Source organism: Scyliorhinus canicula, chromosome 16, assembly GCF_902713615.1.
Source record: "Scyliorhinus canicula chromosome 16, sScyCan1.1, whole genome shotgun sequence".
Lineage (NCBI taxonomy): Eukaryota > Metazoa > Chordata > Chondrichthyes > Carcharhiniformes > Scyliorhinidae > Scyliorhinus > Scyliorhinus canicula.
Window position 1 is genome coordinate 114926883 of NC_052161.1, and position 27127 is coordinate 114954009.

Below are 27127 nucleotides of genomic sequence, written 5' to 3' on the forward strand. Positions count from 1 at the left end.
ACAAAAGGTTGCATCAACCGTTTTCCCAACCATCTTCCCAAAGATTAAAAATTTTGCTCAGTGTACAGGTACTTAACTGTACAAAGAATATGCCACATTTATAGAACAGATAAGAACAGATATATAAGAAATATAGAAGAACGCCATCATGACCCATAGTGAGTATGTCCATAGTGAGTGGTTTCAATGAAGTTGTGATTATGAATCTTAAGATGTGGGATAAAGAAAAGAACAATTTTGTTTTACACTTTGTAGATTTGGTAACTATATTTAGTCAATCGACGATTATATATAGTAATGAAAATAAAATAATTGTGGAACAGATGATGGAAAAATGGATAGGGACTGGACTAGGGCCACTGTTAATGGCAATTTGCTAACGATGAATTTTGGGGTTTGTGTGAGAACTTGAACATAATAGTCATGAATACAGCTGCAGAAAGCTGATTTAGTAGTGGGGTGCATGTGAGAAATCATACTGTGATACATTAAATTGGCAAATCGGCCAAATTCTAAATTAACTTCGGCTTTAGCATGGGCTATCCATTGCAAAGAATTCACTAAAGGTGGGTGATTGAGGGCTATAGTCCATATCAGTTGGTTTTTGGGAAAAATGAATGATTACCCACTAGCTTGGGAGGGGACTATGAATTAGCTCTACCTTTTCAGATCATTTGAATGTATTCCACGCAGGCAGGAGAGCATTCCTTAAAGCAGAAACTCAAAGAATTTGGAGAGCTTTGAGGCATAATGTGTGGCCTTCGGAAACTATTTTTAAACAGCTGTTGGGGAGGGTTTAAACTAATGTGGCAGGGGGATGGGAACCGATGCAGGAAGTTGGAAGGTAGTAAAACAGCGACAGAAGCAAAAGGAAGTAAGGGGGAAAGTGCAAGACAGAGAAGACATAGTCAAAAATCAAAAAGGGCGACAGTACAAGGTACAGTGACTGAGGGGAGCTCAGTGAATAGACCCAGTAATACTAAAAGGAGTAAAACTGGAGATGTTAAGATTCAAAACTGAGGTAAAAAAACCAACATAAGTGTATTTAAGTGCTCGTAGTATTCGGAATAAAGTAAATGAGTTGATGGCGCAAATCATCGTGAATGACTATGATTTAGTGGCCATTACCGAAACATGGTTAAAGGATGGTCACAACTGGGAGTTAAATATCCGAGGGTATCAAACTATTCGGAAGGACAGAGTGGATGGTAAGGGAGGTGGTGTAGCTCTGTTATTTAAGGATGACATCCGGGCAATAGTTAGGGATGATATCGGTGCTATGGAGGATAAGGTTGAATCCATTTGGGTGGAAATCAGGAATAGTAAGGCGAAAAAGTCACTGATAGGAGTAGTCTATCGGCCACCAAATAGTAACGTTATGGTGGGACAGGCAATAAACAAAGAGATAACTGATGCATGTAGAAATGGTACAGCAGTTATCATGGTGGATTTTAATCTACATGTCGATTGGTTTAACCAGGTTGGTCAAGGCAACCTTGAGGAGGAGTTTATAGAATGTATCCGCGATAGTTTCCTAGAACAGTATGTAATGGAACCTACGAGGGAACAAGCGGTCCTAGATCTTGTCCTGTGTAATGAGACAGGATTGATTCATTATCTCATAGTTAGGGATCCTCTCGGAAGGAGCGATCACAATATGGTGGAATTTAAAATACAGATGGAGGGTGAGAAAGTAAAATCAAATACTAGTGTTTTATGTTTAAACAAAGGAGATTACAATGGGATGAGAGAAGAACTAGCTAAGGTAGACTGGGAGCAAAGACTTTATGGTGGAACAGTTGAGGAACAGTGGAGAACCTTCCAAGCGATTTTTCACAGTGCTCAGCAAAGGTTTATACCCACAAAAAGGAAAGATGGTAGAAAGAGGGAAAATCGACCGTGGATATCTAAGGAAATAAGGGAGAGTATCAAATTGAAGGAAAGAGCATACAAAGTGGCAAAGGTTGGTGGGAGACTAGAGGACTGGGAAATATTTAAGGGGCAACAGAAAGCTACTAAAAAAGCTATAAAGAAGAGTAAGATAGAGTATGAGAGTAAACTTGCTCAGAATATAAAAGCAGACAACAAAAGTTTTTACAAATATATAAAGCAAAAAAGAGTGGCTAAGGTAAATATTGGTTCTTTAGAGGATGAGAAGGGAGTTTTAATAATGGGAGATGAGGAAATTGCTGAGGAACTGAACAGGTTTTTTGGGTCGGTCTTCACAGTGGAAGACACAAATAACATGCCAGTGACTGATAGAAATGAGGTTATGACAGGTGATGACCTTGAGAGGATTGTTATCACTAAGGAGGTAGTGATGGGCAAGCTAATGGGGCTAAAGGTAGACAAGTCTCCTGGCCCTGATGGAATGCATCCCAGAGTGCTAAAAGAGATGGCTAGGGAAATTGCAGATGCACTAGTGATGATTTACCAGAATTCACTAGACTCTGGGGTGGTCCCGGTGGATTGGAAATTAGCAAACGTGACACCACTGTTTAAAAAAGGAGGTAGGCAGAGAGCAGGAAATTATAGGCCAGTGAGTTTAACGTCGGTAGTAGGGAAGATGCTGGAATCTATCATCAAGGACGAAATAGCGAGGCATCTGGATAGAAATTGTCCCATTGGGCAGACGCAGCATGGGTTCATAAAGGGCAGGTCGTGCCTAACTAATTTAGTGGACTTTTTTGAGGACATTACCAGTGCAGTGGATAACGGGGAGCCAATGGATGTGGTATATCTGGATTTCCAGAAAGCTTTTGACAAGGTGCCACACAAAAGGCTGCTGCATAAGGTAAAGATGCATGGCATTAAGGGTAAAGTAGTAGCATGGATAGAGGATTGGTTAATTAATAGAAAGCAAAGAGTGGGGATTAATGGGTGCTTCTCTGGTTGGCGATCAGTAGATAGTGGTGTCCCTCAGGGATCCGTGTTGGGCCCACAATTGTTCACAATCTACATAGATGATTTGGAGTTGGGGACCAAGGGCAATGTGTCCAAGTTTGCAGATGACACTAAGATGAGTGGTAAAGCGAAAAGGATACTGGAAGTCTGCAGAGGGATTTGGATAGGTTAAGTGAATGGGCTAGGGTCTGGCAAATGGAATACAATGTTGACAAATGTGAGGTTATCCATTTTGGTAGGAATAACAGCAAACGGGATTATTATTTAAACAATAAAATATTAAAGCATGCTGCTGTGCAGAGAGACCTGGGTGTGCTAGTGCATGAGTCACAGAAAGTTGGTTTACAGGTGCAACAGGTGATTAAGAAGGCAAATGGAATTTTGTCCTTCATTGCTAGAGGGGTGGAGTTTAAGTCTAGGGAGGTTATGCTGCAATTGTATAAGGTGTTAGTGAGGCCACACCTGGAGTATTGTGTTCAGTTTTGGTCTCCTTACTTGAGAAAGGACGTACTGGCACTGGAGGGTGTGCAGAGGAGATTCACGAGGTTAATCCCAGAGCTGAAGGGGTTGGATTACGAGGAGAGGTTGAGTAGACTGGGACTGTACTCATTGGAATTTAGAAGGATGAGGGGGATCTTATCGAAACATTTAAAATTATGAAGGGAATAGACAGGATAGATGCGGGCAGGTTGTTTCCACTGGCACGTGAAAGCAGAACTAGAGGGCATAGCCTCAAAATAAGGGGAAGTAGATTTAGGACTGAGTTTAGGAGGAACTTCTTCACCCAAAGGGTTGTGAATCTATGGAATTCCTTGCCCAGTGAAGCAGTTGAGGCTCCTTCATTAAATGTTTTTAAGGTAAAGATAGATAAGTTTTTTGAAGAATAAAGGGAGTAAGGGTTATGGTGTTCGGGCCGGAAAGTGGAGCTGAGTCCACAAAAGATCAGCCATGATCTCATTGAATGGCGGAGCAGGCTCGAGGGGCCAGATGGCCTACTCCTGCTCCTAGTTCTTATGTTCTTATGTTTATGACAAACTATAAAAGAGTTAGACTTAGCAAGTGGAAAGTTCCAGGAAAGGTTGTAGGTACAGATGGTTGCATCATTTTGCAGCATGGAAACCAGACTGTTCGGGTACAATCGCCATGATTTGTGGGTACAGATTATAAATTTGTGATTTGAAAGTGCTGAGGAACCAGGTACTTCTCATACACATGTTACAGAATTATGAGGACCAGATTGCAGAAATTGACACGGTGCCTGAAGGAAGACAGACACATAGGGCATGTGTTTCCGGCCGGAGAATCACACACGAGGTCAATGGAGTTCTCCATTGTACACTGCTTACCTGTGACGTTCCTGGCGGCGGGCGGGGTGGAAGAATCCAGCCCATAGTAATTCTAATGAAACAGATAAGGCCATTTGTCTCAAATGTCAATTGCCGAAGGTTGGCACTAAAGTGACAAACTTGCCAGAAGGGGCCTTCAGTGGAAGGACGCAATTATGTAGAGCAGAGAAGGGCACTGGAAAATATAAAAACTAGTTGAATGTAAAAAATAAAGGGCAGAAGGTTATACCCGCATAGTTGGAACATGAAGTACAAAGATAGACAGCACAGAAATATAGTATCAGTTCGGACAGTACGTCTGGCAGTGAAATGTCCATAGGAAGAGATCAAGATGTTGAAAGAACATCTCATTTTTTATTTTATGGAAAGATAATTTATTGAAGGCATATCCAAAGCACATAGAGAATACAAAAACAGAAACAATCCATAACATTAAACAACAAACAATGCATAACATATTAATATATATAACACTAACAATACAATATAACAGGAGCCGCCTACACACACAAATATTTCAGCAATACCCTCAACGAGGGTAAACATTGTTATTTCTTTGTAAAACAAAATAATGAAGCCCCATCCCTCAACAATCAACAAAAGGATCTTGTAAATAGATGCAAAGGGGTGGGAACATACAGTAGGAGGTCATCTGTATATAAGGAAAGTCAATGCCCCCCCACCCCACCCCCACCGCCGCTTAATACCCCTCCACTCCCCAGACGTCTGAAGAGCCATTGCAAGAGCGATTAGTAACGGCAAGAGCGGGCACTCCTGCCTCGTCCCACACTGCAGAGTAAAGTACTCAGAACTAAACACATTAATGGAGATGCTTGCCTTTGCAGCTGTATATAATAATTTAACCCAGCCCACAATCTCTGCCCGAACCCAAACCGTCAAAAAGGTACGCCCACTCCCCTCTACTCGGTCAAATGACTTCCCAGCATCCCATGACAGCACAACCTCCACATCATTTCCTCCAGCGGGCATCATGATAACGTCAAGTAGCTTCCAAATATTAGATGCCAACGCTCTGCCTTTTACAAAGCCAGTTTGATCCTCTCCAACCACTTCCGCACACAACCTTCAATACGTGTGGCCAAGATCTTGGCCAGAAGCTTTGCATCAACATTCAGGAGGGAATTTAGACGGTAAGATCCGCATTGCTCAGGATCCCTATCCTCTTGTGGACCATGTGGGAAGATGGAGGCCTGTGAGACCATAGGGGGAGCGAGCCCCTCTCCAGCGCCTCATTGTACATCTGTATCATCAATGTACCCAACAGCTCCGTACCATCAACGTACCCAGCAGCTTACCAAAACGTTCATAAAATTTGCCTGGGAATCCATCCGGTCCCGAAGCCTTCCCTGACTGCATTGAATTCACACATCCCAGCAGCTCCCGCAGACCTACCGGAGCCCCCAATCCTTGCCCCCTAACCTGGCCCGCCGTTGGAAACTCCAATCCATCTTGGAATCTACTTCTCAGTCCGTACCCTGATGACGGTTCTGATTGGTATAGTCTTCAATAAAAGGACAAAAAGGTTTTATTAATCCCCACCGGGTCCCTGACCACTTCTCGTCCCTCAGTCTACTTATCATCCTAGCCGTCGTCTGCTTCCTCAGTTGATGTGCGAGTATCCTACCAGACTTCTCTCCATGTTTGTACAAGAACCCCCTGGCTCTGTGCAGCTGTCTCACCGCCTCCTCTGATGTGACCAAATTAAACTCCATCTGGAGCCTCTGACTCCCTCAACAGTATTTCATCCTGTGATTCCAGGAATCTGCGGTCAACTTTTAAGATCGCCTCCACCAATCTCTATTGTTCTTCTTGCTCAACCTTTAGCCAACGCGCCCGGATCGAAATAGGTTCTCTTCTCACCATCGCCGTCAGTGTTTCCCATAGCACCCGGCGGAGACATCAGTCAGTGTCGTTCTGATCTATATAATTATGAATGACACCTTCCAATCGCTCTCAGAAACCCTTATTCGCAAGGAGACCAAAGTCTAACCTCCACTGGGATCTAGAAATGGACAGTTTCTCTGCCCGCAGGTCTACTCACTGAGGGGCATGATCAGACACCACACTAGCCGAGCACTCTGTCCCTGCAACTCTAGGAATCAGCGACGTGCCCAAAACAAAAATCTATTCAGGAATAACATTTGTGGACTTGTGAAACGAAGGAAAGCTCCCTTGCCTTAAGAAAACTCAGACCGTCAGCTATCCCATACCCCATCCCATCCAAAAAAAGAAATATACGAAACCCTACCCTCCTTACATCATTTTGTCTCCCACATCGCTTCCGTTTACTGCTTTACACACCAGCTTCCATCACGGCCAGCCGGTCCTCATGCTCGGCGACAGACTCCGCCATTTCTTTGGAGTGAAGCGCCCTTGGACTTCAACCGCTCCTCAACCCTCTTCACAGCTGCTTTTATCGGTCAATGGCCTGTACCAGGTCTTCGCAGGTTTCCATCATCTGTTTCCGGAATTGTGAGGCTCAGAATTCCCCCAACTGTGCAGTAGACCATTGGGCCGGGAGCACAGACTCGGGCCCACCGCCATCGTGCCTTCGACCACGCTCGCCAGAGGCTCATGGTCAATCTGCTGCCATTTCTTTTCTACCATTGCTCTTCACTGGATGCATGCTGTATTGCTTTAAGAGAAAAAAGAACAATTGAGAAAAAAAAGCTGCCAGCTCTTTAACAAAGCCGAAGTCGCACTCTGGGACAGAAATTGCAAATCTGATCAGAACTTTAGATAAGAAAAAAAACCTCAGCACGGGAGCCGCCAAGTTCACGGCCATTGCCGCCACCAGAAGCATCGAAAGAATATCTCACAATAGAAGGGGCAGATCAAGCAGTAGCAGTCCAGAGCGAGATACAAGGCAGGATAGAGGGTGCAGCTTAAGGTCAAGAAGTATGGAAGAAACTTTTTGTTTTATTAAAGTTGGGCTATCTTCAGTTGAAATGTTTGATTGGCACCTTGGAGGGAAACCTTCAAGCTCTTCATGGTGCACATGGATGAATTTTTGTGGGGTGGTAGTAGGGAATTTGAAAATACTGTTATCAGCAGACTTTGAATGGAGGTCAAGATTGGAACTCAGGCCTCTGGTGCATTCAAATACGTTGGGTTAAAAATCAGGCAGAGTGGTTCGCACGTCACTCTACATCAGCAGCCTAACTTGGAGAATATTAATCCTTTTTTAAAATAAATTTAAGAGTACCCAATTATTTTTTTTTTCAGTTAAAGGGCAATTTAGAGTGGTCAATCCACCTACCATGCACATCTTTTTGGGTTGAAGAGGTGGGACCCACGCAGACACGGGGAGAATGTGCAAGCTCCACATGGACAGTGAGAATATTAATCGCATAGCAATTATTCATGGTAGGGTGAATATGGTCGCTTCTGAAATGGAAAAAGAGGTACTCTGAAGTTTAATTGAGCAGCAGAGTTGGTTAGCTGGACAAAATAGATCGGACTCCAGTATTTGAAATTTTAGAACTAAGCACAAATAAACAATCCCAAAGTTGAAGAAATAGATTGAGCAAACAAAACATTGGCCAAATTGGAGAATTGTGTGTTGAAATTCCCGGACGCGATTCTCCAGTTCAATCCACCTACCCTGCACATCTTTGGGTTGTGAGGGCGAAACCCACGCAAACACGGGGAGAATGTGCAAACTCCACACGGACAGTGACCCAGAGCCGGGATCGAACCTGGGACCTCGGCGCCGTGAGACTGTAGTGCTACCACTGCGCCACCGTGCTGCCCTTGTCTGCTGAGCTGTTAACCCCTTAATCACCACTTTAGCACAGTAAGAAGTCGTACAACACCAGGTTAAAGTCCAACAGGTTTGTTTCAAATCACTAGCTTTCGGAGCACTGCTTCTTCCTCAGGTGAATACCTCATTAAAGTTGGACTTTAACCTGGTGTTGTAAGACTTCTTACTATGCTCGCCCCAGTCCAGCGTTGGCATCTCCACATCATGGCTCCCACTTTAGCAGACATATAATCTGGATACCGTAACCTAAATTCTTTTAAAAACATTACTGAAACAAAACATTTCCGACATTCATCACATAATCTCTGCGATGGCTTTTCAAGTGCGGCTGGATTTATAATTTTGTCTTTTGGAGGAAGAAAGGAAAATGTTACCCGTTGGCATGGGAAATTAAAAAGATATGAAGAGAGGTTAAAAAGTACATGGAGAGGGAGGGGACACTTGCCCTAGTGGAGACAGTAGATATGGCACGTTTTATATCCAGGATCCTGACTGAAATTTTGAATGGAACAGGGCATTTGGGAACAGTACCTATAGAGTGCTACATTGACAATAAGTCCCTTTGGGAGAATGTCCACTCTACGAAAAGCATCAATGAAAAGAGACTACAAATTGACATAGTGAGCCTAAAACAGACCATAGAGAACTCGGAGATTGATGAAATCAAAAGGGGTGCTAGTAGTTACCATATCTGACTGCCTGATGAAGAAATGGGCTAGCTCGAAGAATTTATTAGAAATTGTTAAAGAGGGGTGTATTTTCCAAAAAGGAAGAGAATATGAGGGTGCAATGAAAAAAATAAGGGGAACAGAGTGCATTTATTGTGGACAAAAATATATACATTTGTGTTCTGGAAATTTACATCAAACTTAAAGATTTGTTTTTATGAAGGAATACTGGTGGCACTGTGGAGTTAGAGAAGTGATTGTAGTACACAAAATTAGAGTTGAAGAAGTCAAAACTTGCTTTCCAGTTCTTATTACAGAGATACCTGCCCCACCCACCACAAACCCAATCCACCCCTGAGCCTGAGCTGCCAAATCCCATTGACTGACCCGGACACTTACCTTCTCCCTAGTCTGTCAACTTTACTGGGCCCTTTAAGCTTTCCTGCTTTCCAACCACCAGGGCAGTAACATTGGAGGTGTGGTCTCACTGAGTTTGCAGAGTTGCAATGCGCTGTGGCCTGCGGGGCTCTTTCACTGCAGACCCCAAGAAGCTCCAGCTTTCCCCATAACAGATGTCAAGTTAACTGGGCTATAGTGTCCTGTTTTTGCCGCCCTCCCTCCTTGAATGGGGGGGATTTGTTTGCTACTTTCCAGCCTGATGGAGCCTTTCCAGAATCGAGTGAATTTTGGAAACAACACCAATGCATCGACTACATCATTAGCCACCTCTTTTAAGACCCTTAGGGTTCAAGTCCATCTGGTCCTGGAGAGTTGTCAGCCCGGAGCTCCATCAATTCGCTCTGTGCAACTTCCCTGATGATTGTAATTTCACCAAGTTCGTCACGCCTTTCCACTTCTTGATTTACAGCTATTACTGGAATGTATTTTGTATCCTTTATAGTGGTGATAGAAGCAAATTATTTGTTCATATAATTTGCCATTTCCTTTTTATCTACTATTATCTCACCATTGTCGCCCTCTGGAGGACCAACACTCGCTTTACATACCCTTTTCCGTTTTAAATACCCATAGAAACTCTAGCTATCTGTTTTTACATTCCTAGCTAGCTTCCTTTCGTACTCCAGTTTCGTTCTCCTGATTAACCTTTTAGTTATTCTCTGTCATTCATTATATTGTGACCAATCATCTGACCTGCCACTCATCTTGGTGCAGGTGTATGCTTTTTCCTTAAGTTCCAAGCTTTCCTTGACTTCTTTAGTTAATCACGGATAGTGGAACCCCCTTAGAATTTTTCTTTATAGGCAGAGCATACCTATCCTGAGTATTCTGAAATACTCCCTTAAATATCTGCCACTGCAGCTCTATTGTTGTATCCCCTAGCCTTGTGTCCCCTCCACTGCAGGTAGCTCAGCTTTCATTGCCCACTTAATTGCCCTTACTTAAGGTTAAAATATTAGTCCTTGTCACATTCAATCATATTGTGTTCGCTGCTACCTGCTTACTCTGAGGTAATGAATTAATCTTGTCACATTACACAATTCCAAGTCCAATATAACCTCCTCTCTGGCTGTTCTGGTGTGTGCTGCTCTAAGAAACTATCTCAAAAGCATTGTATGAACTCCTCATCCAGGCTGCTACGCCAATCTGATTTTTCCAGTTTATATCTAGATTAAAATCACCCATGATTATTGCCATCCCTTTATCATATGCATCCAATATTTCATCTTGCATACTTTGTCCCTACATTGGCTCTCATAATTTTATAGAACTCTTCAGTTTCATTACTTCATAATGCAGTGTAAATATGTTGGGATTCTAGAATTCTTCATCTTATGAAACATTTAAAAACAGTGTACCTCAACTGTTGTCCATTATCTAAAGAGAACTCTTGTGTTGTCTAGTTTTCAACCGACTGAGCTAATTTGAGGAATATTGAGGCACTATTTCCTAGCCTCATTCTCCAAACCCAGTCAGTGCTTGCTACTAATTTGCAATGGACTCCAACGTGAAAATATAATAATCAATGATGAGTCCAATAAAGAGATGGTTTCGGTAGGATGGTTAAATCAGTGTTTTGCAAACTTTTTTTTCCGGGGACCCTTTTTACCAACCGATCAACCTTCGGGACCCATGTCAGCTGATCCATGCCGGTTGACTTTCACAACCCATGCCGTCCAAAATTCATCACCCACCAGTTTTGCTTAACTTTTAATGCGACAGGTGAGCCTGCTTGGTCCTCATGATCTCACTTGTTTTGTTATTCAATGTTACATTTCTGTATGAGTTGGTCATCAGAGGTCCTGGACTCTCACCAGCACAGCTTTGTCCTGTTGTGGATTGCTAAACAGCTCACACCACCACTGCTTTGTCCTGCTGTAGATTCTCCTGCGCCACTCACTCCAGCAGGTTTGGGTGTGAGATCCTGGCCTGTTTGTGTCTCTGGCCCTCTCTTCCTTGTTACAAAATGATCCACGTTAAAATTTTCAGTCCTGTTGCTTGTTTGCTGCTGACAAAATGGAGGAATCGCAATCACACCCAGAGCACGTCATGTCAGTGTTCGATGTGCGTGACCTGCTCTCTGCCTTGCATTTTTAAAGCCGCCCGCAGCCGCCATTTTAAAAAGCCGGCCACTGCGGCTATTGTGCGTTAATTCCCGTTTTTCGGAATGCTTTGGCCCTCCCGCGACCAACCTGTGGGTTGCGACCCCAACTTTGAAAATTACTGGTTTAAATGATGGTTTTTGATGGGGTTTTTTCGATGTAAAAATACCAGTAGTGAGGACACTGTGGTTAACTTCAATGCCTTAGTATTCTGGGCACAGCAAGAAGTCTTACAACACCAGGTTAAAGTCCAACAGGTTTGTTTCAAAAACACGTGCAACCTCAAACAAACCATTGTTTGCAGCAAATTACCCAGCCTTCAGAACAGCGACCACGACACCACACAACCCTGCCAGGGCAATCTCTGCAAGACATGCCAGATCATCGACTTGGATACCACCATTACACGTGGTAACACCACCCACCAGGTACGCGGCACATACTTGTGCGACTCCTCTTAGGCTGCAGGAAAGGATGTCCCGAAGCGTGGTACATTGGCGAGACCATGCAGACACTGCGACAACGAATGAACGGGCATCGTGCGACAATCACCAGGCAGGAATGTTCCCTTCCAGTCGGGGAACACTTCAGCAGTCAAGGGCATTCGGCCTCTGATCTCTGGGTAAGCGTTCTCCAAGGCGGTCTTCAGGACACGCGACAACGCAGAATTGCCGAGCAAAAACTTATAGCTAAGTTCCGCACGCATGAGTGCGGCCTCAACAGGGATCTTGGATTCATGTCGCATTACATCCACCCCCCACCATCTGGCCTGGACTTGCAAAATCCTACCAACTGTTCTGGCTTGAGACAATTCACACCTCTTTAACCTGTGATTATCCCTCTCCCTGGATCTGTAATGATTTGATTACCTGCAAATGCTCGCATTCGAAGCATTGTCCAGCATCTCTGACTTTCTCTATATAAATGTTTCTGGAACATACCTCGCCATTCACCTGAGGAAGGAGCTGCGCTCCGAAAGCTCGTGTTTGAAACAAACCTGTTGGACTTTAACCTGGTGTTCTAAGATTTCTTACTGTGCTCACCCCAGTCCAACGCCGGCATCTCCACATCATTAGTATTCTGGAAGCAGGAATAAAAATCAGATTTCCTGCTCCAGATGAATATTTAGTGAGGCCTGCTGGAAGATAGGTTTATTGGCTCTGAACAATATTGAGCTTGGCTTGATTTCCTTCACCATCAAATGTCTTGGTAATACTTGGATAAATGTTGTTCCCTAAAAATGGATGATTTTGGGTTGGGTAAGACATTTAAATTGGTGGAAATCTGAATCCAACTCCGACTCACCCACTTCCACTGGGACAGTGGCAAGCAACCAACCTGCATGCAGGAAGTGGGTTAGCAATTTAAGTATTATAATGAGGCTGTGTACCGCACATCTAACCATTATTTTACATTTAACTCTGACTGGCTTAGTTTTTCAACCTTGGGAAATCCCACAGATAAAGGGAAGAAAGGACTACTGGATCCAGCGTACCTCCTTCACCAACTCCTATGATCATCATCGTCCCTGCCACCCAGCCCTTCTGGTCTCCTTTACAAAGCCCCCAGTCGCTGCCACCACAAGATGCAACCAGCCCTTCCAAACTCTCCTAATACCTGCCTCTGGGATCCGACCTCTTGAGCCCTGGTCTCCTGACTTTGATTCTTTATGCTCAACTTTGGACCCTGATCCTTCTTGTTTATAAAACTTTAGCCCAGCAAGCCACGCTGCCTTCAGGAGAGGGAAAGAAATGAGAGGGGAAATTGTTCCAGGAAAAAAATTAATAGTCATTAAAGTGACTTCATTGGTTTTGTTTATGGTGTAATTATGTGGTCACATGGAGTTCATGATCCATCATCAAGTCAGACGAGTAAAAGGGCACTCACCATTTTTAAAAAGAAATCCTGGCGCCGATGTAGTTTTCTCAAGGCTTTGTGTGATAAACTCTTAATCTGGGAAGTACCCATTAGCCATATACATACAGCAACATTATGTGTCCGCAATCACTCAACTGTTCTGTGTTTGGAGGACCCAGCCTGAAAGTAACCAGTGTTCAAAAAAAGGCGAAAGAACACTTTTGCATCATAAAGCATGACCTCACAGCTGCATGTTGCTTTGTTAGTTGAAGGCAGCAAGGGCTTTTGAAACAACAGCGTGTTGAGCGTTGACTGCCCAAGGCCATATGGCTGAACGCAACCATCAGGCTAATGATGATCGAGAAGATGCGCCTTGATATCCTACTTTTTCTCTGACGCACTAATGTGTGTATTTTGGAGCAATGTGAAACCCCTAGTAGAATCATGGACAATCCAGATTTAGTCAAAAAAGAACAGTCTGCAAAAGAGGCGAAAGTGTCTGGAAAACAAAAAAAGGCCAGTAAAAAGCAGAAGAAATTGGCTGAAAAGGAGAAGAGATTGCTTTTAGACCAGAAGGAAGTTCCTGTAGAAGAGAAAAAGCCTGTAGAAGAGAAAAAGCCTGTAGAAGAGAAAACGCCTGTAGAACAGAAAGGGTCGGTGGAAGAGAAGAGTGAAAACGATTCAAATCTTCTTGTTTTTTTCACAGACCTCGGAGAACTAGATAAAGCCAAAGAACAGAATAACAAACTGGATGAAGAAATCCTGGCATTACGCGATCGTGTACATTCGTTGGACTCGGAACGAATATCCCTTTTGCAAACAGTAAGTAGCTTGCACTAAGATAATCACACTTTTGTTACAGTGAATGAAATACGATGGGTAGAATTTAATGCCTTCCCGAGGCAAGTTTGGAGGCAGGCAGGGGATTTGGTCGATTGGGAGACTGTGGCTGGGGAACCTGCTGCGTTCCGTCTCTGCTCCAATTATGGATCTGACTGGAGATTTATGGACAGCCATCCCACCTCTTTGCCAACTGAGGCCCTTAAGTGGGTAATTAATGCCCACTTGAGAGTCTCATCCCGCCACTGCTGGAATTCAACCAGCAGCGGGTGGGGCAGTTGCTACGCAGGAAGCCTGGAAAGCAGAAACTTTGGGGTTGCTTGCAGGTTCCCGGGAGAGGTGTCCATCATTCTCAAACACTCAGCTACATAAATAAGGCTCTCAGAGGTAGTGCTTTTAAGAGACTGGGCTCTGAGAACGGTTGGCTTTGCTTGACTAATATTTGTGTACGGTATTTTTTCTGTGATTTCTTGCCAATGTCTCGATGTTTATTTGCGTACAGTTAAGAGCTGTGAAATGTTTAAAACTTCCGTTATTGGTGCATTAATGGTCCATTTGATCAGCACTTATAGAATTATAGGAATATCAGTTTTTTTTCCCCCAAGAATTATGAATGGATGTTTTTTTTCTCTAACCAGTTTCACATACAACTTTGTTACCTTAATTCAATTGGTTCTGTATATGGTGTATTTTGGGCAAATGAGCATGGAAGGGCCATGAGTTGGCAGGCAGAGTTTGTGATTTCATTGGGAGTGGGTAGGAGGTCATGAGTTTGTAGTGAATTGACATGAGATCTATAAGAGGCCATGGGAATCGATTTCTGGTGGCAGCCATAGAGTGAATATTCGCTCATTTGGCAGCTCCCGCTTGAGGCAGTTTTTTCAGACCTTTTCCCCGCTCGTAGGGTGGACGTTTTGGTGAAAAAAGGTGCAGGAATGACTGGAGAAAATGAAACTTCACTGGTGGGGCTGGTGGATGGATCCATGAACCCAGAAGTGGGGCGAAAAGAAGGGACCAGTTGGAGCAAGAGAATCTTTATGTGCCACAGGTCAAGATGGCAGAGGGTAAAGGGCATGTCCTGCCCGCCCAATGATCGATTGAGCAACTGGTAGACTTCTTGAACGGGAAGTTCAGCCGGCAGAGAAGGGAAGCCCAAGAAAATCTAGTCAGGGTGGTGGAACACTAAAAACAGAATTGACCGCATGGAACAGAGGTGAGTCCCAGTGCTAGACTATTCGGAAAGTGGAGATAGAACATAGAACATAGAACGATACAGCGCAGTACAGGCCCTTCGGCCCTCGATGTTGCACCGACATGGAAAAAAACTAAAGGCCATCTAACCTACACTATGCCCTTATCATCCATATGCTTATCCAATAAACTTTTAAATGCCCTCAATGTTGGCGAGTTCACTACTGTTGCAGGTAGGGCATTCCACGGCCTCACCACTCTTTGCGTAAAAAACCCACCTCTGACCTCTGTCCTATATCTATTACCCCTCAATTTAAGGCTATGTCCCCTCGTGCTAGCCACCTCCATCCGCGGGAGAAGGCTCTCGCTGTCCACCCTATCTAACCCTCTTATCATTTTGTATGCCTCTATTAAGTCACCTCTTAACCTTCTTCTCTCTAACGAAAACAACCTCAAGTCCATCAGCCTTTCCTCATAAGATTTTCCCTCCATACCAGGCAACATCCTGGTAAATCTCCTCTGCACCTGTTCCAAGGCTTCCACGTCCTTCCTATAATGAGGCGACCAGAACTGTACGCAATACTCCAAATGCGGCCGTACTAGAGTTTTGTACAACTGCAACATGACCTCATGGCTCCGGAACTCAATCCCTCTACCAATAAAGGCCAACACACCAACTTCTTCACAACCCTATCAACCTGGGTGGCAACTTTCAGGGATCTATGTACATGGACACCGAGATCCCTCTGCTCATCCACACTACCAAGAATTTTACCATTAGCCAAATATTCCGCATTCCTGTTATTCTTTCCAAAGTGAATCACCTCACACTTCTCCACATTAAACTCCATTTGCCACCTCTCAGCCCAGCTCTGCAGCTTATCTATGTCACTCTGTAACCTGCAACATCCTTCCGCACTGTCTACAACTCCACCGACTTTAGTGTCGTCTGCAAATTTACTCACCCATCCTTCTGCGCCCTCCTCTAGGTCATTTATAAAAATGACAAACAGCAACGGCCCCAGAACAGATCCTTGTGGTACGCCACTCGTAACTGAACTCCATTCTGAACATTTCCCATCAACTACCACTCTGTCTTCTTTCAACTAGCCAATTTCTGATCCACATCTCTAAATCACCCTCAATCCCCAGCCTCCGTATTTTCTGCAATAGCCGACCGTGGGGAACCTTATCAAACGCTTTACTGAAATCCATATACACCACATCAACTGCTCTACCCTCGTCTACCTGTTCAGTCACCTTCTCAAAGAACTCGATAAGGTTTGTGAGGCATGACCTACCCTTCACAAAACCATGCTGACTATCCCTAATCATATTATTCCTATCTAGATGATTATAAATCGTATCTTTTATAATCCTCTCCAAGACCTTACCCACCACAGACGTTAGGCTCACCGGCCTATAGTTACCGGGGTTATCTCTACTCCCCTTCTTGAACAAAGGGACCACATTTGCTATCCTCCAGTCCTCTGGCACTATTCCTGTAGCCAATGATGACCTAAAAATCAAAGCCAAAGGCTCAGCAATCTCTTCCCTGGCTTCCCAGAGAATCCTAGGATAAATCCCATCCGGCCCCGGGGACTTATCTATTTTCACCTTGTCCAGAATTGCCAACACTTCTTCCCTACGCACCTCAATGCCATCTATTCTAATAGCCTGGGTCTCAGCATTCTCCTCCACAATATTATCTTTTTCTTGAGTGAATACTGACGAAAAGTATTCATTTAGTATCTCGCTTATCTCCTCAGCCTCCACACACAACTTCCCACCACTGTCCTTGACTGGCCCTACTCTTACCCTAGTCATTCTTTTATTCCTGACATACCTATAAAAAGCTTTTGGGTTTTCCTTGATCCTACCTGCCAAAGACTTCTCATGTCCCCTCCTTGCTCGTCTCAGCTCTCTCTTTAGATCCTTCCTCGCTTCCTTGTAACTATCAAGCGCCCCAACTGAAACTTCACGCCTCATCTTCACATAGGCCTCCTTCTTCCTCTTAACAAGAGATTCCACTTCTTTGGTAAACCATGGTTCCCTCGCTCGGCCCCTTCCTCCCTGCCTGACTGGTACGTACTTATCAAGAACATGCAATAGCTGTTCCTTGAACAAGCTCCACATATCCAGTGTGCCCAACCCTTGCAGCCTACTTCTCCAACCAACACATCCTAAGTCATGTCTAATGGCATCATAATTGCCCTTCCCCCAGCTATAACTCTTGCCCTGCGGGGTATACTTATCCCTTTCCATCACTAACGTAAAGGTCACCGAATTGTGGTCACTGTTTCCAAAGTGCTCACCTACCTCCAGATCTAACACCTGGCCTGGTTCATTACCCAAAACCAAATCCAATGTGGCCTCGCCTCTTGGCCTGTCAACATATTGTGTCAGGAAACCCTCCTGCACACATTGTACAAAGAATGACCCATCTAATGTACTCGAACTATATCTTTTCCAGTCAATATTTGGAAAGTTAAAGTCTCCCATAACAACTACCCTGTTACTTTCGCTCTTTTCCAGAATCATCTTCGCCATCCTTTCCTCTACATCCCTAGAACTATTAGGTGGCCTATAGAAAACTCCCAACAGGGTGACCTCTCCTTTCCTGTTTCTAACCTCAGCCCATACTACCTCAGAAGAAGAGTCCCCATCTAGCATCCTTTCCGCCACCGTAATACTGTCCTTGACTAGCAGCGCCACACCTCCCCCTCTTTTGCCCCCTTCTCTGAGCTTACTAAAACACCTAAACCCCGGAACCTGCAACAACCATTCCTGTCCCTGCTCTATCCATGTCTCTGAAATGGCCACAACATCGAAGTCCCAGGTACCAACCCATGCTGCCAGTTCCCCTACCTTATTTCGTATACTCCTGGCATTGAAGTAGACACACTTCAAACCACCTACCTGAACACTGGCACCCTCTTGCGAAGTCAAATCTGTGCTCCTGACCTCTATACTCTCAATCTCCCGTACCCCAAAACTACAATCCAGGTTCCCATGCCCCTGCTGAATTAGTTTAAACCCCCCCAAAGAGCACTAACAAATCTCCCCCCCAGGATATTGGTGCCCCTCAGGTTCAGATGTAGACCATCCTGTCTATAGAGGTCCCACCTTCCCCAGAAAGAGCCCCAGTTATCCAGAAATCTGAATCCCTCCCGCCTGCACCATCCCTGTAGCCATGTGTTTAATTGCTCTCTCTCCCTATTCCTCATCTCACTATCACGTGGCACGGGCAACAACCCAGAGATAACAACTCTGTTTGTTCTCGCTCTGAGCTTCCATCCTAGCTCCCTTAAGGCCTGCCTGACATCCTTGTCCCCTTTCCTACCTATGTCATTAGTGCCAATGTGGACTACGACTTGGGGCTGCTCCCCCTCCCCCTTAAGGACCCGGAAAACACGATCCGAGACATCACGTACCCTTGCACCGGGAGGCAACATACCAAACGTGAGTCTCTCTCGCTCCCACAAAATCTCCTATCTGTGCCCCTGACTATTGAGTCCCCAATTACTAATGTTCTACTCCTTTCCCCCCTTCCCTTCTGAGCAACAGGGACAGACTCCGTGCCAGAGGCCCGTACCCCATGGCTTACCCCTGGTAAGTCCCCCCCCACAAGTATCCAAAACGGTATACTTGTTACTCAGGGGAACGACCGCAGGGGGTCCCTGCACTGACTGCTTCTTCCCAGTCCCTCTTACAGTTACCCATCTATCTCCAGTCTTTGGTGTAACTACTTCCCTGAAGCTCCTATCTATGACCCCCTCTGCCTCCCGAATGATCCGAAGTTCATCCAGCTCAAGCTCCAGGTCCCTAACACGGTTTTTGAGGAGCTGGAGTTGGGTGCACTTCCCACAGATGAAATCAGCAGGGACACTGACGGCGTCCCTCACCTCAAACATTCTGCAGGAGGAGCATTGTACTGCCTTCCCTGACATCACCTCTAGATTTAAAAAAAAACAAGAAAAAGAAAGGAAGAGCTTACCTGATATTACCTCAAACCCTGCTCCCGCTGAAAGTTAAGCAAATTTAAAGGCACTCACTCACCTTCACGACAGGCCCCTGCTCCCGCTTCCCAACCACCGTGGGGTGGGGGGGTTGGTTAGAGGAGGAGGTAGGGTGGGAAACACTCACGAAGTGTTTCGGGTTTAACTGTCAGTTGCCAACAGCCCTTCCACAAACCACCTTCAACTTAGGCTGACCGCACTGCACGTATGCAAATTTCCCCAGAACAGCTGATCAGTAGCTCTGCTCTGCTGCCCTCTGCTGGATGCTTGTCTTCACTCAAACTCCTTGGGTCTCCTTCGCCAGTTCACCTTCAACTTAGGCTGACCGCACTGCACGTATGCAAATTTCCCCAGAACAGCTGATCAGTAGCTCTGCTCTGCTGCCCTCTGCTGGATGCTTGTCTTCACTCAAACTCCTTGGGTCTCCTTCGCCAGTTCACCTTCAACTTAGGCTGACCGCACTGCACGTATGCAAATTTCCCCAGAACAGCTGATCAGTAGCTCTGCTCTGCTGCCCTCTGCTGGATGCTTGTCTTCACTCAAACTCCTTGGGTCTCCTTCGCCAGTTCACCTTCAACTTAGGCTGACCGCACTGCACGTATGCAAATTTCCCCAGAACAGCTGATCAGTAGCTCTGCTCTGCTGCCCTCTGCTGGATGCTTGTCTTCACTCAAACTCCTTGGGTCTCCTTCGCCAGTTCACCTTCAACTTAGGCTGACCGCACTGCACGTATGCAAATTTCCCCAGAACAGCTGATCAGTAGCTCTGCTCTGCTGCCCTCTGCTGGATGATGGGGGAGCACGAGGCGCAGCTTGCCTCGATGGCGGCCGAGATAGGTGTGATGCGGGAGGCTCAGAAGCGGTTGAAGGAGAAAGTGGAGGACCTGAAGAATTACTCCAGGGGACAGAATTGTGGGGATGCCTGAAGGTATCGAGAGAGCGGACGCCGGCACGTATGGTGCCAAGTTGCTGGAGACGTTGTTGGGTGAGGGGGACTTTGACCGGCCCCTGGAGGTCGACCGAGCGCACAGGGCGTTGATGAGGAAGCCGTAGACGAACAAACCACCAAGGGCGAGTGTGGTGCTTCTCCACTGGTTCCTGGGTAAGGAAAATATATTGAGATAGGCGCAAGGTAGATGAGGAGGTGCACCTGGGAAGGGAATGAGCCTCTGGTGTACCAGAACCTGGATGCGGACCTGGCAAATAGGAGGGCTAGGTTTAACCGGGTGAAGGCTGCCTCTTTAAGAAGGGGGTGAAGTTCGGGTTGCTGTTCCCAGCCCGCCTCCGGGTGACCTTTAACAGGCGAGAGCATTATTTTGGGAATGCTAGAGGAGGTGATGGAATTTTTGAGAGACAATGGACTGGCAGGAGAAGGAGGACATTGAACTTTGGAGAAGGTGTGAGGCAATGTTTGCTTTTTCTGTCTTTTGTTTTGACGGTTATTTGAAAACATTTCTCCTGTGAGATGTTTTGTTGGATTTGGTGGCAGGATGCTTGGGGAGTGTCGAGGGTGAGTGCGCCTTTTTTCTGTTTCTTTGTTGTTTGTTCCATGGAGGTGTTCGGTGTGGGACATGTTGGGGGGGGGGTTCAGGCTGGTCACGTGGAATGTGAGAGGACTGAATGGGCCAGTAAAACGGTTGTGTGTGTTCGCGCACTTGAGGAATTTGAAGCTGGATGTGTTTTTTTTTTACATGAGACACAACTGAAGATTGGGTATGAGACTAGGTTAAGGAAAGGGTGGGTAGGGCAAGTCTTTCACTCGGGGTTAGACATGAAGACGAGGGGAGTACCGGTGCTGGTAATTAAGCTGGTGGTGTTCGAAGTGAGGAACGTTGTGGCAGATATGAGGGTGGAAGGTCCGTGATGGTAAGTGGGAAGCTGGAAGGGAAGCCGGCCATTTTGGTTAATGTTTATGCCACAAACAGGGACGATGTGGCGTTTATGAAGAGTGGTACTGGACCCGGTGGGGGTGAATGGGGTATTCGAGGAGTTTTACAGCAGGCTTTATGAATTGGAGCCCGCGGCTGGGGGGGAGGGAATGTTGCGGTTCCTGAATGGGTCAGAGTTTCCCAAGGTGGAGGAGGAACTGATGGAGAGGCTGGGGGCCCCCATTGGACTGGTGGAGGTGATGGAGAGTATGGGGGCAATGCAGGTAGGGAACACCCCAGGCCCGGATGGGTTCATGCTGGAATTTTGGAAGACATTTGAGGGGGACCTGGGGCATCTGTTGGTGAGGGCATATAATGAGCCCTACACTGTCGCAGGCATCCATATCCGAAATACTGAATAAATATAAAGATCCAGAGCAATGTCTTTATTAAATATGGATGCTAGTTGCTGGCAAAGATCCTGGTCTCGCGTATCGAGGACTTTGTGCCGGGGTGATAGAGGAAGACCAGACGGGGTTTGTAAAGGGAGGCAATTGTCGGCGAATGTTAGGAGGTTATTGAACGTGATAATGATGCCCCGGAGGGACAGGATGTGGCAGTGGCAGTAGATGCAGAGAAGGCTTTCGATTGGGTGGAGTGGGAGTACCTGTGGGAGGCGCTGGGAAGATTATGGTTTGGTGAGGGCTTTATTGGCTGGGTGCGGTTTTAACCTCAATGTTATTACATGCACGATGAGCAAATTGGAGTAGTGTAAATAAGAATTTGAGAGATTCATGGCTCAAAGATTGGTGTGGGAGAAATGGGTTTTGATTTATTGGGCACTGGCACCAGTACTGAGGAAAATGGGAGCTGTACCGTTTGGTCGGTCTTTCACCTGAACAGTGCTGGGACCAGTGTTCTGGAGAGTTGTATAAGGAGGGCAGTAGAGGTCTTTAAAGTAAATAATGGGAGGGAGGGGGATCAAATGAGGGAAGGTGTGGTAAATTAAAGAGAGAACAAAAGGCAAGAGAGCAAGGTAGTAATAATGGAGTTGATAATCTGAGTGTGGCAGGAAGGGACAGAGTGCACCAGGAGATGGGGCTAGAGCAGTGATGGGCAACCTGGGCCAGTGAGTGGGCCACCGGGCTGCAAGATTGAAATCAAGCTAGTTCACTAGCCATGACCCCATGAATTAGATTAAATACATTTAATACACGCTGAATATTTCAAAAGCAGTGACATTCCTTGGCAGGACAACAAGTATTTGGGACCAGAAAACAGACCAGAAAACAGACAGAACCCTGGGCAATTGTGTCACAATTTAGAGGGCTGTACTTGTCATGTCTCTACTGGTCCCAACCCAGGGAGGTAGAGGGTTGTAATTCCTGTGTTAGTCCTTCCTAGCATGGTGTGCATCCTTCACACATGCTGGTTATAGAGCAGGGGTGGGCAAACTTTTCCGTGCAAGGGCCACATTCAGAAATTCACAATTTTAATGGGCCGCATAGTATATTAAGTAAAATAATTAATATTTAAAATAGCCAAAATAAAAGGTTTTTAAAGAAAAAAAAGCAATTAATTTTTATTAATTAATATTTTAAAGTAGAAACTTCACATGAAACACATGTTGTGCCGAGCATTTTAAAAAAAATTTTGGGCCGTAGTTTGCCCACTCCTGTTATAGAGGTTGGTGGCTTGATACAAGACTGCAGATGTTTCTGTTAAATATTTTCTTAAACGCAAGCACAAAATGCCTCATGGATGGAGCAGACTACTTGCCTTCATCCTGGCATTCAGCCAAGAAGGAGGAGATTGAAGAGCCTGTTGTGTCATGCTAGAATAAGGGAAGAATCTCACCTTGTTGAACAAGGGTGCGTGGAGCTCCCTCAAGACCCAGAAGCTAAGGCAGACAGAGCCATTGAATGGAGACATCTGGGAAGACCAAGGATGTACAGATGACACATTTTCATACCTCCAGACAAGCAAGGGACACTGCAGTAGATGCCTTTTCATGTCAATGGATGTGATATTTCACATCTGCCACATTCGCTGGGAGGAGTTGACACTATTGGGACTGCGAGGCCACTCACTGCCAGTGACTCTAAAAGTGATGACCGCTCTGAACTTCTTCACGTGTGTCTTCGCAGTGCTCCAATGGGGACTTCTGTAGTTTACATTCAGTTCTCCTTCGATGAAACCAGCTAGGCTGCAAGTGAAGTGGGATTTGTAGTGATCTCTGAATTCCCACTGGTTAGGGCTGCCGTTGACTATATATATGTTGCTTTAAGAGCTCCCTGAGAACAGCCACAAGTTTGCCAATGGGAAAGTATTCCACACACTCAGTGCTCAGCTGGTCTGCTACCACCAGAAGCAGGTAATGCAGGTGTGTGCGGGATACTCTGGAAACTGTTAGCAAAGAGTTAATAATTCCCAATGTTTCAGTCAAAATTGGAGCTGTAGTTGTTTATTAGATCACACTGATTGTTTGATAGATTGCACACATATATATATAATATATATTATATATAAAGGGGATACAGGTGGCATTGTGGGGTTGGATGAGAAGTGATTGTAGAACACAAAATTTGAATTGAAGAAGCTTTCCAGTTTTTATTACTGAGACGCCGTCTGAACTTAACATGAACTCCCATTACTTGTACATCTTGAATCACATGCAGATGCCATAGAATATCAAGGGCCCTCATTGCATCCAGGGTTAGCTCTTTCATGACAAAGGCTACCTGCAAAGGACATGGTTGATGATGCCTGCTCGGCAGCCACAAAATGACTCAGTGCAGAGGTATAATGATGCTCATTCTGCAACACACTCATTTGTTGGGTGGACTATTGCCACCCCGAAGATGCTATGAGGCACAGTCACTGTTTTACAGGTAAATGCAGCAGGCAGTTTGTGCACAGTAAGATCCCACAAACAAATGAAATTAATGGGCAGGAGTTGACTAGTTCACTGTTCCCCTTTGAAAAATGCCCCAAATCTTGTTTGGACAGTTCAGCTTACACTCTCTAGTTTTCCCTCCAGAGGGGAGGGCAGCACGGTAGCACAAGTGGATAGCACTGTGGCTTCGCAGCGCTAGGGTACAAGGTTCGATTCCCCGCTGGGTCACTGTCTGTGCGGAGTCTGCACGTTCTCCCCGTGTGTGCTTGCGTATCCTCCGGGTGCTCCGGTATCCTCCCACAGTCCAAAGACGTGCAGGTTAGGCAGATTGGCCATGATAAATTGCCCTTACTGACCAAAAAGGTCAGGAGGGGTTATTGAATTACGGGGATAGGGTGGAAGTGAGGGCTTAAGTATGTCGGTGCAGACTCGATGGGCTGAATGGTGGCCTCCTGCACTGTTTGTTCTATGTAATCATCATGGCATGCTGTGTTCTAAACAACTTGCTGCTGCACAGAGGGGATGAGTTGCCAAATGGAGAGATTGAGGAGCTGAACGGTTCCTCCAGAGGATGTTGAAAGGGTTGAGCTCGATGAAGATGAGGATACTGTGGCTCCAGAGAAAGAGGACTTGGCATGGGACAAACGAGGCAGGCGTGCACATGACAGCCACCAGGTTCCAGGACGATGATTGACGATTAACTCATATGAGCCTCTTTCACCAGTGTCTTCCCTGTTGGGTCGAACTTACCACTTTAGTTGTGCTCCTAATCAGGTCACTGCGGCACATCCACCTCTGAATAAAGGGTTGTAATCTTGCATCACAATGTCCTCATCCCCGGAAGGTACAGCAGCCCGCATGTCATCTCTCTGTTATGGGACAATAACAGCAAAATGGTGTTTTGTCTGCAGTCTCTTCAAACATCTCACCAATATTCCAAAGCCTATGGAAGCCTTCAAGAGGCAGAAGCAGCACTGCAATCCTCTGTGCTCTTATGGCAGTACACCTGCAGCCTGGCAAGGCGCCTCAAGGAGGACAATCATCACTCAGTAGTTCTCACCATATTTGAGATCAATTCTGAATCGGCAGTGCGTTTTGTTCACATACGCAGTTGTTCAGGCAAGCCAAGTGTTCAAGCCTCATTATTATACTCCATCCCCAGCATTAGATATTTCTTCGGTGCACAGTCATCCGTAATTCTCAGTAGTGGATGTATCCCGCAGTTCTACTCCCCTTTCTGTGGACCGCAAACCCTTCAGGAACACCATAGTCTGATATCTGTTTAGCATTCAACCATGCCTCTGTTTTGAGGCTCCTAATTTCCCATGCACCCTAGTCGTGGCATTTGTGGGTCTGTAAGGAAATGATAACGCACCATCTGAGCCTTAAGGACCTCAATCGTTGATAATAAAGAGCACATATCAAATGTCTTGGAGACTCGCTCTGGTCCCACTTGAGACCATCGCATTTTAATTCCAGCAGGCTGACCAAAGCACATGGAACCCTGCACACCGATGCAATGGTAAGCTGCACATTACCATGCCAGTTGACCAATGCAGAGCTGTCAGAGGGTTAATGTGATGAGACGCTAGCCAGGCTTTCTGGACCAGCCCTGCATCCTTCTATGCCCAGATCAGGCATCTGGGGCCTCTGCAGAAATCACCTAAATCATGCAGTTTTAACCATCACCTAGCAGGAATTGCAAGGATCAACATGTCAGGTTTAAATCATGAAGGTTGGAAAGTGATGACTGATATTGAGGGTGATGTTCAGATATAAACACAGACATGAGATAATGCTGTAGGCAAACATAAGAGATCCAAGTTTGGGTCAATAAATAAAGCTCATTCAAGGCTGACAGAAATTATATGGAGGCCAGTGAAAGATGTACCGACTCCATGTGCATCGTCTTTGAATCCAGTAAGATTGACATTGAGCACTTTACCATGCAGAAGCATTGGGGGACTAAAGCAACCTCCAGGTTCTAAACTCATAAGGGAACATTATATGAACCTCTGAATAGGTCTCTGAGATATTTGAGGCAAAGGCTTCGCTCATCTCGATACTACACAGAATGGTTGAGCACTGAGACGGTTCTAGGCATTATAGAATGGAAGCAGACAGTGGGACATCTGGCAGAAGGGGGGACTTGACGGACCACTGAGCGCCACATCAGGTCGAAGATGCCACATAAAAAGAGGAATGAGTCAACATCCATTTACATGTGTCAGAATTCTTTGCAGGTTGTGGACATCCATGCTACCTTTTATGCTCTTAATGTTTTTTTTTAATGGGATGTGGACGTCGCTGGCTGGGCCTGCATTTTTGCCAATCCCCAATTGCCCTTGAACTGAATGGCTTGCTAGGCTGCTTCAGAGGGCATTTAAGAATCAACCACATTGTGTGTCTGAAGTCGCATGTAGGCCAGACCAAGTAAGGATGGCAGATCTCCTTCCCTAAAGGACATTAGTGAACCAGATGGGTCTTTACAACAATCTAATGTCCTTCAGGGAAGGAAATCTGCCCTCCTTACGCGGTCTGGCCGGCTAGTGACTCCAGACCCACACAGCGATGTGGTTGAGTCTTAACTGCCTTTCACTGAAATGGCCTAGCAAGGCACTCAGTTCAAGGACAATTAAGGAGAGGTAACAAATGCTGGCCCAGTCAGTGATGCCCGCATCAAGAGCGAATAAAATAAAAAAAAACAAAATGACCCGTAACACTCTGGAATGGAAAATTCTTCTGGTTCCTAACCTCAGACAAAATTCTCTTGTGAATGATGATGCTCTAAAAATGGGATTCCTTTAGCATCCTTCTCTTTCCCTGTCATTTATCTTGTTATCTAGCAGAAAGAAAACCACTGCACTATATTACTTCTGAGGAATTATACTTGTGACTTTTAGAGCTGAACTGAGACACATAGCACTGTTGGCGAGTAAAACACTTATTGTATTGTATAACTGTACTAGCAGGTCACCTATATGCAACATGACTATTCATAGAATCATAGAATTTAGATCATGGAATTTACAGTGCAGAAGGAGGCCATTCGGCCCATTGAATCTGCACCGGCCCTTGGAAAGAGCACCCTACCCAAGCCCACACCTCCACCCTATCCCAGTAACGCCGCCCCACCTTTTTGGACACAAAGGGCAATTTAGCTTGGCCAATCCACCTAACCTGCACATCTTTGG

The 27127-nt window shown here is 45.5% G+C and overlaps 1 protein-coding gene across 13 annotated transcripts in view; it reads left to right on the forward strand.

Annotated features, from left to right (window-relative positions):
- ccdc30 (coiled-coil domain containing 30) overlaps positions 1-27127 on the forward strand; it is a 200159-nt gene that overhangs the window by 67205 nt on the left and 105827 nt on the right. For all 13 annotated transcript variants that reach the window (XM_038773500.1, XM_038773501.1, XM_038773502.1 and 10 more), the window contains one exon: positions 13827-13942. In XM_038773500.1, coding sequence (XP_038629428.1) covers positions 13827-13942 — 116 coding nt within the window. The remainder of the gene's footprint in view (positions 1-13826; positions 13943-27127) is intronic.